The 15,403-nt window shown below is 41.6% G+C and overlaps 1 protein-coding gene across 22 annotated transcripts in view; it reads left to right on the top strand.

The window, feature by feature from the left end:
• Window positions 1-229: 229 nt before the first annotated feature.
• LOC122563182 (uncharacterized) overlaps window positions 230-15,403 on the top strand; it is a 103,546-nt gene continuing 88,372 nt past the window's right edge. For 5 of the 22 annotated variants that reach the window (XR_006315512.2, XR_015750915.1, XR_015750914.1 and 2 more), the window contains exons 1-2: window positions 277-410; window positions 8,817-8,894. Coding sequence is in view for 4 of the 22 variants with exons in the window: in XM_087973573.1 (XP_087829699.1) it covers window positions 652-698; window positions 8,817-8,894 (125 nt within the window). In the remaining 18 variants the exon portion in view is untranslated. The other 17 variants (XR_015750926.1, XM_087973573.1, XM_087973572.1 and 14 more) reach the window with 9 other exon arrangements.

Raw genomic sequence — 15,403 nt, 5'->3', positions numbered from 1 at the left:
TACGGTAATTTGGGTCCCGATCCCTGGAAGTTTCCATGGCAGCTGAAGGCTGTCACGTGCCCCACCGTGTTTTTGTTTTCAAAGTGCGTCACTGCCACGAGACGAAGTTGATGGACAGCTGAATGGACCAACAGAGGAGCGCTCAGGCCACGGGATTGACGTCACAAGGAAGGTGGGCGGCGCCGCTACGCTTGCAACAAATGTGAGAATGTCAATAAGGAGGCGCGGCGGGAAGAGTGGGGATACTGTCAATGTAGCAATTGTGTGCAGGTGGGTTTCCAGTTCGCAACTTCTGAATACTGTTTATTTTCTGCTTTCTTTTTAGGGAGAAGAAATGATGCGGAGACAGCAAGAGAGCGGGGCGGGGGGGAGACAAGCAGTGGCAGCGCAGTAACTAGTGGTCCAACAACGTGAGTGAATGTTTACATCACGTAACGACACCCCCTCTTCCTTAAAGGGGTGGGTTAAAGTGTTGAATCCGCTGGACATTGCCTTCCCCCTATATAACGCTGCAGTCTTTTCTATCACCCCCCCCCCCCCCCCCGCCCCCTTCATTCTCTCACCCCCCCGCCTCGCGCAGTTTGATGCAGCATCGTGTGGTAAAATCTGCTGCGTATGGTTTTCTAACGGTGTTTTCATTTCAGTTTAAAGATGCCCCTGTCCATTGGGAGAGGGCTTCTTCAGGTGCCCTTCCTAAGGTTTGTGTTTGCTGTGGCATCGAACCCTGTGCATGGGGGTGAATTCATTTTGTATTGTGCTGTAAGCAAGTGCAAGTGGTTTTGCCCAGCATCTTTTGAATTTATAGTGAAAGTAAGTTACATTTGAAGGTATAAATCTGCAGTGTTCATGATGGAAGCTTAATGAATATGATGGGATTTGGGAGGTGTTTCAATTTGCTTGACTGAATTTCATTTGTAACTTATCTTGTTTTATGTTTCTTCAGATGTTTCTCCATTTTTGGAATGGAGTATAAACTGACGTTTACTTTGTTGATTATTCCTTTTATTCTCAAGAATAATCTGGTCAAGGCCATTAGTGTAGCTGTCAGCCATGAAAGCTTAGTTGCATGTAAAAATCAGTCTGCTTGCAGTTTATCACAGTTCAGTTACATTATATGCTAAGTAAATGTATTATTCCTTGGGAACAACTCATGTATGCTGTTACTATTCTGATCTGTTTTTAGAGAGCTGCAGGACTGCAGTGTTATGTAATTCCGAAAGGGATTTATTTTTTTGGGGGAGATCTGAAGACGCTGGTTTAACAGAATGTGTAGCATCGTTGGCACTGCTTAATTGTACATGGTACTCTGCGCAATTGATATGCTGCAGGTTTCTAGATTTTCCCATTTGTCAGCTTCTAATTTGTGATCTTTTGACTGCTGTTGTTTGATGGGCAGGAGGCTATTTCCTCTACAAGAGAGAATTTTTGTTTTCAGACATGCACCTCTAAACCATCAAAGAAAGCCTTTGAAAACTCCTGTTATAGTGACTCTACAGTACTGCTGACCCTTGATATCACTATCTGAGTGGGATGAAGTGAGGATTGCAGCTACTGGAGATCAGAGTCGAGAGTGTCGTGCTGGAAAAGCACAGCAGGTCAGGCAGCATCCGAGGAGCAGGAGAATCGGCATTTCAGGCAAAAGCCCTACATCAGACCTTCATCACTATCTGAGTGGGCTAAGTGTCTTAAAGGGTTTGGAAAGCAAATGTTGAGGAATTTGGAGGAAATTTGATCTGAAGAATATTAGAGTATACCATTATTTGTTTATGCTGTAGCTCATCTGATTTACCTTCTTGATAAAGTGTTTTTTTAGGTAAATGTGTAATGTATTATGTTATGACTCCATTTCCACTTATCAGGGAAAACCTCAAGGGACATTGCTTGATAAACATTTTCTTTTTATCCACATCATCAATAGGATCAAACTTCATATTTTACTCGGTTTTTATCTTGATATACCTTTTTCTTTTTTTATACTTGTGTGGAAATCAAAATTCTACCCATCTGTCTGAGGATTAGTAACTGTTTGAGATGACTGTTACAGTTAAAATGAGTTTTCAGTCATGTAGCCATTTTCCATCATCAGCATTTCAAAATCAATCAATTTATTTTTAGTATTCACTAGTCATAGTAATTGCAACTGCATATGGTGAATATCATAAAAGTTTAATCTTTAACCTGTAGTTGCATTGTAAATTCTTGAGAATAATAATTCTAGCTCCAGAAAAGTAAGGTGCACTCTCATTCCAGAGAGGCACAAAGTTTGGGAGAAATTGGGTAAACCAGAATATTTGGATTTGATTGGTAACTCCTGTGTCATTCTGTTTTAGAAGGAAAAGTGGGAAATTGTTAGGGGCAGGCCTGGTTTCCTCCAGTTGTAGCCTTCCTCCTGGTTGGAAACATTAGAACACCACTGTGGCAGTTGAGCTTTTTTGTTTGGGTACAAGCCGGATTGGATGGATTGTCCTGGAATAGGATTGGGACCGATCCACTTTGTAGAGAGGTTAACTTGTCCTCTGGAAGTGGGTTTAAACTCAAACTTGTTATAGCAGAGAAAAGGAAAGCATATGGAAAATGTGAAGGCACAATCTGAGCAATTGGATGTGAGGGGATGATTTTCAAAAGAAAAGCCAACTTGCAACGAGGTTCTCAGCAAGGGTCACTTAGCCTGAAACGTTAACACTGATTTCTCTTCACAGATGCTGCCAGACCTGCTGAACGTTTCTAGCCATTTCTGTTTGTGTTTCTGATTTACAGCATCTGCAGTTCTTTCGGTATTTAGTTTGGGACTTGTTAAAAACAATGACTGCAGATGCTGGAAACCAGATTCTGGATTAGTGGTGCTGGAAGAGCACAGCAGTTCAGGCAGCATCCAAGGAAATTGCGGTCTCTAAAGAAGGAGGCCATCTGGTGTGTTCTGTTGTGGAACTGGTCCTCCTGGGAGCAGATCCGGCGGAGGCAGAGGAATTGGGAATAAGGGATGGCATTTTTGCAAAAGGTAGGGTGGGAAGAGGTGTAATCCAGGTAGCTGTGGGAGTCGGTGGGTTTGTAAAAAATGTCATTGTAAAGTCGGTCATCATTAATGGAGATGGAGAGGTCGAGGAAGGGGAGGGAGGTATCAGAGATGGTCCAGATAAATTTAAGGTCAGGGTGGAATGTGTTGGTGAAGTTGATGAATTACTCAACCTCCTCGCGGGAGCACGAGGTGGCGCCAATGCAGTCATCAATGTAGCGGAGGAAGAGGTGGGGAGTGGTGCTGGTGTAATTACAGAAGATCAACTGCTCTACGTAGCCAAGAAAGAGACAGGCATAGCTGGGGCCCATACGTGTGCCCAAGTCGGAGGATTCAAAGGAGAAATTGTTAAGGGTGAGGACCAGTTCGGCCAAACGAATGAGTGTGTCGGTGGAAGGGTACTGTTGGGGACATCAGGAGAGGAAAAAACGGAGGGCTTGGAGGCCCTGGTCATGGTGGATGGAAGTGTAGAAGGATTGGATATCCATGGTGAAGATGAGGCGTTGGAGGCCGGGGAAACGGAAGTCTTGGAGGAGGTGGAGGGCGTGGGTGGTGTCTCGAACGTATGTGGGGAGTTCCTAGACTAGGGGGGATAGGACAGTGTCGAGGTAGGTAGAGATTAGTTCAGTGGGGCAGGAGCATGCCGAGACAATGGGTCGGCCAAGGTGGTCAGGCTTGTGGATCTTGGGAAGGAGGTAGAACCGGGCAGTGCGGGGTTCCTGGACTATGAGGTTGGAAGCTGTGGTTGGGAGATCTCCTCCTGAGGTGATGAGGTTCTGTATGGTCTGGGAGATGATGGTTTGGTGATGGGGGGTGGGGTCATGTTCGAGGGGGCAGTAGGAAGAGGTGTCCTCGAGTTGACGTTGGCTTCAGCGGTGTAGAGGTCAGTGCGCCAGACTACCACTGCGCCCCCGTTATCTGCTGGCATCAAAGTTTTACTTGCACATCCACTAATATCATTTATTGTATCTATTGCTCCCGATGCAGTCTCCTCTACATTGGGGAGACTGGGCGCCTCCTAGCAGAGCGCTTTGGGGAACATCTCTGGGACACCCGCACCAATTAACCAAACCGCCCCGTGGCTCAACATTTCAACTCCCCCTCCCACTCTGCCAAGGACATGGAGGTCCTGGGCCTCCTTCACCGCCGCTCCCTCACCACCCGACGCCTGGAGGAAGAACGCCTCATCTTCTGCCTTGGAACACTTCAACCCCAGGGCATCAATGTGGACTTCAACAGTTTCCTCATTTCCCCTTCCCCCACCTCACCCTAGTCCCAAACTTCCAGCCCGCACTGTCCCCATGACTTGTCTGGACGTGTCCTAACTGCCTATCTCCTTTTCCACCTATCCACTCCACCCTCTCCTCCCTGACCTATCACCTTCATCCCCTCCCTCACTCACCCATTGTACTCTATGCTACTTTCTCCCCACCCCCACCCTCCTCTAGCTTACCTTTCCACGCTTCAGGCTCACTGCCTTTATTCCTGATGAAGGGCTTTTGCCCGAAATGTCGATTTTGAAACTCCTTGGATGCTGCCTGAACTGCCTTGGATGCTCTTCCAGCACTATTAATCCAGAGTTTGGGACTTGTGTTGATTCTAGTTCTGGAATGAAATAGAAAACCAGCGAGGGCAAGGGATAATTGAAAAATAACTTACGGATGATAAAGAGTGAATGTGAGAAAGAAATGCATGTTTGATATAAGAGAGCCTCCACATTTTTAAAATAATCCAAAGAATGGTCAGTTAATTAGAGGCAAACAAAGTTTTCTTGTGGAGACAGGGTGTGACTGAGGTGCTAAATCAATGAAGTTAATGTCACAGTAGGAAAGAGGAAAAGAGAGTATATTGGATAGAATAAGCACTGTGAGCAGTGGGCAGTCACCTGGTCTAATGGAGATGTACCCTGGGTTACTCAGAGAAGACTGAGCAGGAATCATTGTGTCTCTATTGCAGTCTTTCATTCTGAATAATTGCAAATATTACAGCAATGGAAGAGAGAAGTAAATCTGGTAAATACATGTCAATCAGTCTAACATTAGTGAAAGAAAACTACCAGAGACCCCAGAGGGGATATTTAATTCTCACTTGGAAAAGCAATAACTGGCAACCAGCATGAATTTCTTAAAGCCAAATTATATCTGTGAAAATTGATTGGATTCTGTCTTGGAAGTTGAAGAGAGGACTACAAAGGTGGTTCAGAAGATGGGTATAAATGTGCTCTTTCAAAAGACAATAAAATCAGAGCAGATCTCTTCAGAAAATAGAAACACATTGCATTACAGGGACTATAATACCATTGGTACATAATTTATAATATTAAGAGTTAGGAAACAGAGGTGAATAAATGTCTTTTTAATTTGAGAGAGGAATGCAGTGGGATCTATCAGGGTTGCTAATATGTTAGTGGCTTTTTCTTTATGCATAAAAAGCTGTACTGGCTGTGGGAATTCCAGTTTGAAGCATGTGGGTGATTCAGAACTTGAAAGTGTTGCAAGTAGTGAGCTGGACAGTCATAGCTCAAGGGGACATCAGTGGACTAGTGAAATGGGCAGACATGTGGCAGATGCAGTTGCAGTGAGTATGTATGAAGTGATTAGCTTTGAGAGGAACAAAAGAAGAGGCAGTATAATCTGAACGGTGTTGCTTTGAAGAGTTAGCATGCAAGAACAAAAAGACCTCCTGAGTACATATTCACAAATCTTTAAAGGTGGCAGAGCGAGTTGACAACTTACCTAAAAATGTGTATGAATACTGGCGTTTTAAAATAAGGAAATTGAATACAAAATCAATGAAATTGTGCTAAACCTTTATAGACCTAAGCCTTGGTCATTGTGTGTTTTGGAGGTCAAACTACATAGGAAGGACAACACAGGTTGGTACAGGGTACACTGGGGAAGTACCAGATGAACTGGGGATGAGGGACGTCAGTTACTTGGAAGATAGAAGAAGCTCGGACTTCCCTCCAAGTAGACAAGACTGGGGATATGTAACAGATATTCAGAATTGAGGGATTTTAGGAACAACTGGGGAGAGACTTTTTTCTGACAGTTGGGTCCGGAAGCATATTTAAAGCCATTCTCAGAAGACCTAGAAGCGAACAAAGATTATTTCATCAAGTAGTTTAAATCTACTGTGCATTATATGAAAGGATGATTGAATTGGATTCCATGGAAACTTTCAAAAGGCAATTTGGGATGGTTAAAAAGCTGGTGCTTGAAGCTGAATTGGACAGTTCTGGCAGAGAGGAACAATAGTCCTATCACCTGAATAAATGACTGAGTAATTCTGTCCCCTGCTGAGTAAAGTTTCCCAGCTATTGATACTTTAATGCAATGCTGTAACATGTAAGGACAGTGTGAAATAAGGACCAAGGACTTTTTAATATTCTCCTCTTTCCCTGCATTTTTGCAAGGGGTTAATTCAGTGAGCGTTGGCTTGTACCCCACTTGAATGGGTATTCTCATCCAGTGGCTCTTCACTATTATCCAGCAGGTTGGAATTGCAATTAGCTGGTTCCATTCTTAATAAATTGGCCATAGCCAGACAATCACATGCATTGGCTTCTTTTCCTGCAGTGTGGGTCTTAGATGGCCCTTCTACGTGTTTCCTCATGTTATTATTTCAATCATAGTATCTATTTCTGGATTTTAAAAAATTCAACCTATTTTCTAATCAACCTGTTGAAAAGATATTATTTTTCCCCTCTAGAGCAGGTGGGACTTGAACCCAGGCCCCTCAGTCCAGGGTCTGGGACACTACCATTGTGTCACAAGAGGGCCCTCTTAGGAATTATTTCTGCATGCACATTGACAAAAAAAAGCTGTGTCTTTTCAGCCCCTCTTTGACCCTTCCTGGGTTCATGTCCTGCCTGCTCCAGAATCTAAACTGCCTGATTAGATCATTTCTCCCTCCATTGTCTTTAACATGCGAGATTGCTTGCCCAACATACAATAGTGGGTGAACGGAAGTTTCCTCCAATTTAAATACTGACAAAACCAACAGCATTATTTTCAGTCCTCTGTTCTTGCTGTCATCTATTTCTTGATTAGATTCTCTACAGTGTGGAAACAGGCCTTTCGGCCCAACAAGTCCACACTGACCCTCCGAAAAGTAACCCCCCCAGACCCGTTTCCCTCTGAATGATGCACATAATACTATGGGCAATTTAGAATGGGCAATTTAGAGTGACCAATTCGCCTTATCTGCACATCTTTGGACTGTGGGAGGAAACCGGAGCACCCAGAGGAAACCGATGCAGACACGGAGAATGCGCAAACTCCATGCAGACAATCACCCAAGCGTGGAATTGAACCTGGGACCCTGGTGCTGTGAGGTAGCAGTGCTAACCACTGAGCCACCGTCCCGCACACTTGTGCTGTCTATCTGTTTCTGGCCCTCAAATGTTTGAGACTGAATCAAACCATTCACAATTCTGCTACCATATTTGACTACTATCATTAAGACATAGGAGTGGAAGTAAGGCCATTCGGCCCATCGAGTCCACTCCGTCATTTTATCATGGCTGATGGGCATTTCAATTCCATTTGCACTCTCCCCGGAGTCCTTATTTCCTTGCGAGATCAAGAATGTATCAATTTCTGTCTTGAAGACATTTACCGTCCCGGCCTACACTGCGTTCCGTGGCAATGAATTCCAGATGCCCATCACTGTCTGGCTGAAGAAATGTCTTCTCATTTCCATTCTAAATTGACCCCCTCTAATTCTAAGGCTGTGCCCACGTGTCCTAGTCTCCCTGCCTAACGAATACAAATTCCCAGCTTCCACCCTTTTTAAGCCATGCATTACCTTCTGTTTTTAATAGATCTCCCCTGAACTTTCTAAACTCTAATGAATACAATCCCAAGATCCTCAGCCATTTATCGTATGTTAAGCCTACCATTAAGATGCCAATTTCCACCCTCGCATCAAGTTCTGCCCTGACTCTCCTCATCTGCTGTTGAAACTGTCTTACTTTGTTACCTCTAGGTTTGCTTATTTTAAAATGTCTTGTTGGTCTCCTATATTCTATCTTTGAAATCATCCATCTGTTTACCATCTCTCATATGGCATTTAATCCCAATGACCCCTCCATCTCACTCATGCTTACTGATCAGCTTCTGGTTAAGGCATATCTCAACAACGATGGGAATTTTAAATTTTTGCAAAGCATTCCATAGCCTTGCCCTTTTTACCGTATTCTCCTTCCAGCCCTGTAACTTTGTATTCTTCTAATTCAGATGTTTGTGTATCCCTGATTTTAATTGTTCAGTTATTGCTCACAGTGTCTTCTGCTGATAGGACATTAATCTTTTGGAATTGTCTCCCGATTCACCTCATCCATTTCCCCTCTACATTATTCTTATAAGGATCTCAAAAGCATTCTCTTTGATCAAACTTTTGGTCATTTGGTGATGTGAATTTTATGGTAAATGTTTTGTTTGCATCTTTGGAATGCTATGCTCTCAAGTGCAGTATGATGGCAAATTGTTTTTCATGTTTGTCATGTGTTATTAGCAGCTGTGCCCATTAGCCAAGCTTAATCCTATTCAGTTCAGGCAGCTATTCTAAAGTCACTTCATAAACATGGAGGGTGACTGTGTGAACTGGTAGGAATTGTCTCCTCAACATCTATCTCAAAGCCACTAGTCCTAATTTAGCATTTTACTACTTTGCTTGGCATCAGCTTCCTTGATGAGAGACTGGAAATGGAATCTACAATCTCTAGCCTTCATGACTCAGTATTATACAGAGGTAGCGCTAAGTTGCAGCAAATGCTGAGATATTTATCCTTGTCTTCCAGCAGCAGGACCTGCTTCCTCAGCAAGTTCAGCATGAGAAAACTGCAGATATGCCAACACTACAGCAAGATAAGTGCAGGGTAGGTAACCATTTTAAATTTTAGTTCCAGTTCCAAAATCAATTCCTGGCAACTTTTAAGGAGATTCAAGCTGGGTCTGAATAGAAAATAAGCAAAGTGCACCATACTTAGCATCTATATTACAATAATTCAATTTGTAAAAGCTAACAGTTGAGAAGTATACAACAGGAATCTAAACTTTAACAAATCAGGATCTTTTGTTTTTTGTAAAAGTACTAACATGATTTTACTTCACTTTTGGAGCTGATTTACAATGTTATTGTATGACAGAAAGAAGCCTTTCAGCTCGCTGAGTTCGTTCTGGTTCTCCAGAGCAATCTAGATAGCACACAGGGACTGGGACTATCTGCATAACCTTTACCTTTTCAAGTGCTGAACAAATTTCCTTTTGAAGCCATTGATTATTTCCTGTTTGACTTCCATCATAGGCGATGAGGTATGGCTTTTGGACTTCAGAATTTTAAAGAGAACAGAATTGCATGGATACAGGATTCGGTTCAAGTACAAACTTGATGTTTCTACTAAAACAACATCCTCTGACGCCCTGATTTTTTTTTAAAACAAACTCTCTAAAGGACACAACACTTCAATTGATTCTTCTAACTTCAATCCTTTCAAAATACAACTTCTGCTCCCACCCAGAGTATGCGGTCACCATAACTTAATGAGGGAGGGGTGGGGAGGAGCTTTGAGAAACCACAGGCGAAACCTCATGTCTTGGATTTGGTTGATACTTGTAATCCTCCAAACAAATGGTCTTTCCAGTGAGAACTGTAAGTCCATGAGCAAACAATATTCCTGACCCTCATGATTGTAGACACTTCCAGACCAGGATCATTATGATTTTTCAACATGGCTGGTCCATCCAGCATTGATTGTAGCCCTGAGTGAAACTGACCATACCTGATGCTTCTTCCTGCAGTAAGTTGCTTCAGTTTTAGTCCCTTTATTTTTTTCAGAGCTTTACATCAACATTTCATAGCCATTTCAAATATTTTCCTGTTGTTCAGGAGGTCTGAGACCAAATCCTCTTTTGTGTATTTCGTGCACACTCCAGCCAAGCATGATCATTGAAACAATGCTATCCTTTTCCATGGAGAAACTAGTCCAGTCAACATGATCAGTTCACCACGGGTCTAAACATCTCTCCTGTTGTCTGGTGATGATGCAGCACTTGGCCCTCAGGTGGACAAAGATTTAATTATCCATTTCCCTACTCAATGCTAAAGGATCATAGAAGCAATAATGAGTCACTGCCTGAATTTAATCCATGTATTTTTGCTGAGGGTTTTGTTTACAGCACTATGTCCATTGGTTTTGAGATTCTTTTTAATATTTCATTAAGTCTAGTTGGAGGAATTCCAATGCAATATCAACTCGAATAGTACAGTCTAAGGATATCGCCTAAACCGACAACTGCATAACCATTGCTGAAACCCCTGCTATCAAAATCCTAGGGATTGTTGTTGACCAGAAATTGATTAGGACAAATACCTGCTTCCCAATTTCCCAAAGCTTCATCAACTATCAACAAGGCACAAGATAGGAGTGTGATGCGATACTAGGATGAGCTCAAACAGTGCTCAAAACTCTATACTATCCAAAACAAAGCAATATGCTTCATCAGCATGACATCCACAACACTAGGGATTACTTCCTTGCTGTTCAAAATTCCCTCACGGCTTGAGGGCAAACAGTGCCTTGCTTTAATTTGAAAGAGACGACCTACAAGAGTTCAGCACTCCCACCCTACTGCACTGCTGTTTCAACCATGATTTTCTTACTACGTTTTTTCTTATAGAATCCCTACAGTGTGGAAACAGGCCCTTTGGCTCAACAAGTCCACACCAACCTTCTGAAGAGTATTCCCCCTCCCCATGTCCATTCCCATACTACTCTACATGTACTCTGACTAATGCACCTAACCTACACATCCCTGAACATTATGGGCAATTTAGCTTGGCCAATTTGTCTAACCTGCACATCTTTGGAGTGTGGGAGGAAACCAGAGCAGACACAGGGAGCAGACATAGGCACAGGGAGAGTGTGCAAAACTCCATACAGATAGTTGCCCAAGGCTGGAATCGAACAGCGGTCCCTGGCACTGTGAGGCAGCAGTGCTAATCACTGAGCCACTGTGCTGCCCACTTAATTCCAGAATTTTGAACAGGATGAGGGTGAGTCTGGAAGTGGGGAGGCATGAAAATTCATACCACCTGCTGGCCTGCACCATTCTTCCTCCAGTTTTCCTGGAGATGGGATCACAGTTGTCCTGGTTACTTGCCCAGGAGCAAGTTGTGGGTATTTGAAAGCCTATTAAATGTTTGTTGATGAATTCTGAGTGAAACTTTCTGGTTGTAGAGGCTTTGAGGTACATGATTTCCCGCTTTCCTGACCCTAACTATGACCATGATTATAATGTGTGGAAGGGGTCCCCCTCCCTAATGTTCATTGGATTGCTGATTAAATTTTAAAATTAACTAGAGGACAATTCAAAATTGAAGTGTTTTCTCTTTTGTCTTTTTCTCTCTATCTGTCTCACCTGATCAACAAATTGCAAGATGTTGATTGGACAGTAAACTCCTTCTCCAGCTACCAGTTGACTCAATCAGATCACACATTGCCAGATGACTGTTAGTCACAATATGGAACCTCCATTGGTTTTGACCCAAGAAACAAAATGTCTGTAGTGTGGGACTTGAACATACAGCTTTCTGACTTGGGATTTTCTCTAATTCTATATTACTTTTTGAGTAATGAATCTATCAAATCAACAAACATAAATTGTTTTTTAAATAAACTCTACCAATACACTGCACTTTTAATAAAATGTAAGAATGTTACATATGACAATATAGTACATTAATTTTGCGTACTTGAATGAATTGAATTAGCTTTAGTGTCACATAAGCAATGAATACAGCGAAAAGTTTATATGTTGCCACTTACAGCATCATCTTTGGTACAAAGGTACCTAGGTACAGCATCTTTAATCACAAGGCCTTAGAAAATAGAGAAATAAAATGTCCAGCATTGAAGTGAAGTATAACAAGGTATTGAATATTGCCTTTTGAGTGAGAGGCATGGATCTTTAGCCCTCATCAGGATCCGGAAAAGGACAAACAAGCAGGAAATTTCACATTCAACTCCATTCTAGTTCTGTGTCTCAATCTGCACCTTGACATTTTCCCAATCGTGGGATTAAGGAGAGGGTGGCATCTGCAGGGCTATTAAAATGGCCAGATCAATCCTATTATGGCCATTTAACAGGTAAACTTGGAATTTACCTCTGCCTTCAGGCTCTGTCAGGTGTTGGGTATATAACTTGCCTGAAGACATCAACCTTTCAGTGGACCAGATGGCCTTTGACAGCACTTCCGCTGTCCTTAATTGGCTGCCCTGGAGAAAATCACACTGAGTGTTTCCCACCTCATGAAGGCCTCTTATCCCCATTTGAGTTTGATGGTAGAGTTCAAAGGTCCACAGGGCACATCCTGTCCAGGGTATCTGTTCACACCAAAATGTCAGTCAATGAATGAGAAGTAGTTGTGTTTTGCAGCTAGTCGATTCACTCAACATGCTGTGTAAATGCCAGGATGATCATTCATTTCATTTTGGTGGAGAAGTAGAGGATGGTTACATACAAAGTCAATCATGGTTACAGAGGAATTTCTTAATCCTCTCCATTCTGCAACTAATATATGTAGCCCCTGTTGAATGGGATCGCCATTGCAGATGAGATACTTTATTTTTCATGCTTTCTGGAGAAAGGAAGTATGAAAGTATGTCAGCACAGACCTAGGTTCGAGATGTCGTTGGCTGAACTATTGCAGTTGTTTGTTTGCCTGATGTTTCCAGTTTGAGATTAGCACATAACATTAGGATTATGTGGGGGTGAATAAGTACTGTGGAGCTCACGAGTGCCCTGTTGTGGTTAGGGGACATGTTCTGTGGTGTACCAGTGCTGCTTTATCAGTTAATTCTGAAATTACTGGAAGATTTCCCACTGAGACTTGTGCATTTGTCTTTTATTCAACCTTGTCAAGGACATGTTATTTCATGTGTTCACTCTTAGACGTTTTGCAATGGAAGTAATTGTGCAGGAACACGAAGTAGCTTTATAGCAGCTTGACATATATATCAGCAGCCAAGCAACCAATTTTGTTTCGTGAGACCTTTTTATTCACCCAGTTGTACAATTTTAATGTAAACCTCTTTGAAATGATTTATTAATCCATATGTATAACTTGTTATTTTGATAATTATCGCAGACATTTTTGTGTTATTCACGTTACCGCTAATCATGATGCCAAAATTGGTTACCTCTTCTCCTGTCCACAAACTGCCATTTTGTGACATCTAAAAATAATACCTTGTGATTTCAGCTGGTAGTTCACTTTTTGATACCCATATCTTGTAATTAGATTTATTGTGTAGCCCTTCCTGATCTGCAGTACCCACTTCTGCCTTATTGTGTAGGCTAACATTCAGTGCCCACCCCTAGCTGCCATAGCAGCAACGAGTCAATCACGTTGTTTTTGGCCAGCTCAGATAAAGACGGTGACGTTCCTTCTCAGCTATTTATGGCAGTTGAAATGGTGACATGGTCATTATTTATTTCAGATTCCATTGAGTTAAATTTTACCATCTACCATGGTGGGATTCAAACCCATGTCTCCTGAACATTAGCTGGGGGTTCTGGATAGCTAATCCAATAACCATTAACACTGTCATGTTGTGACTATTTGGAGGTTTAGGAATTAAAAATTTCCACTGTATAATGCTTTTCATGACCACTGAGCATTTCAAAGCACTTTGCAGTCAATTAACTACTTTATCGTTATTGTTTAGTGTAGGAAATGTAGCAGCTAATTTACATAAAATAATTTCCCACAAAGAACGATAAGATATTGGTACTGGTAATTTGTTTATGTGATTGTTTTCTGAGGAATGAGTATTGACTAAGACAACAGGATGATCTCCCCTGTTCTTCAAGTCATTGGATCTTTTACGTTCATCCCAAGCAGGCAGTGGGTACTGCAGATCAGGAAGGGCTACACAATAAAACTAATTACAAGATATGGGTATCAAAAAGTGAACATCTCTTATTGTGCTGCTACGCTTTTGCAGAAGAACTTCCAATTATAAATGTGATATTTGCAAATTAATTTGAATTTTCTAAATTTACTCTGGATTCAATTAGTGACTGGAATTGTCCTCCTATCAGAGCAATGTGTCATTAATAGTCACAACAGTTCATTTATATTTTCATTAGTGGTAATTTTGAAAGTTGTCAGTTGGTGGTCTGTCTACTCTTTGTTGCAACATCCCCTACATTGTCAGATTTGGTCTAACTGAAATTGAGATTCTGTGTAAATAAGACTACAATTCCCAGTGTGCCTATGGGGCCCAGAATGATCATATATATGATAGAAGGTTGCCTGACGTTGGGTTGCTATGGCAACAAATCATTAAAACAATTCTCCTCCCTAAATATTTAACATTAATGTAAAAATCTGTTAACATTTGCATTTAAATTTAAATGTTTTCTTAAGGTACCCATATGTCAATGACAGCATTTTACAAAATAAGAAATTGTGCTAAGCATGCTGGGATTTGCCCTCTGATTACAGACATAAACTAGAAGCTTGAAAACGCACTGCAGATTTAAGCTCTATATAGTAGGAGCTTTAAATTGCTTCGGAAGCAGAAGTGATTGGAAGATTTGTTCTTTTGTTAGCTGAGACTTTCTTCTCAGTTTTCAGAGTCTTATTAACAGGGTTAATAAGTCATATTTTCCTTATGTGTATTTGTACAATGATCTAAATGTGTGGATTTGAGAGCTTTATATGAAATATCTTGAATATATTTCACTATTGCATTTATAGTTGACGAGCTGAGGTTCAGTGTGGACAGTACATGCCAACAAAATTTAACTCTTCAGTGGCATTCACTAAATAAAAGATGATTATGCATTAACTTTTGTATTCTGAGATTGAGGAAATAAAAATTATATCTTGCCTGTATATATTTATTCATCCCTTTCAAATATTTTGTAGGTTTCAGTGAGATTACCTTTCACTCTTTGAAACTCTAGAGAATATAGGCACAGTTTGCCCAATCTCTCTTCATGGACAATTCCTCTGTCTTGGGAACAAATTTGATAACTCTTCTTTGCATTCCCTGTAGGGCAATAAGATCTTTCGTAAAGTAAGGAGATCAAAACTACACACAACACTCCAGGTGTGGTTGAACCAACCTTCTACAGCATTGATACTAAACTTCATAACTCCTCACGAAAGCAATTAGATTGCTCCTTTTATTAATAAACACTAACGTTTGGTTTCAAAATTTTCAGTTTACCTGGTACCTCTTCAACACGGACATGCTGTATCTCTGCATGTCCATCCCCCATCAGATGATCTGAGGGCTCTCCATTTCTTCCTTGAGAGAAGGTCTGAACCGTCCCCATTCACCACTACCACCCTCCCCTGGCTGAGCTTGACCTT

This window comes from Chiloscyllium plagiosum, unplaced genomic scaffold (assembly GCF_037043375.1).
Source record: "Chiloscyllium plagiosum isolate Xiang-an unplaced genomic scaffold, Cpla_swu_hap1 HiC_scaffold_26, whole genome shotgun sequence".
Lineage (NCBI taxonomy): Eukaryota > Metazoa > Chordata > Chondrichthyes > Orectolobiformes > Hemiscylliidae > Chiloscyllium > Chiloscyllium plagiosum.
Note: the sequence above shows the minus strand (reverse complement) of the source record. Positions and strands in the feature narration are given on the sequence as shown.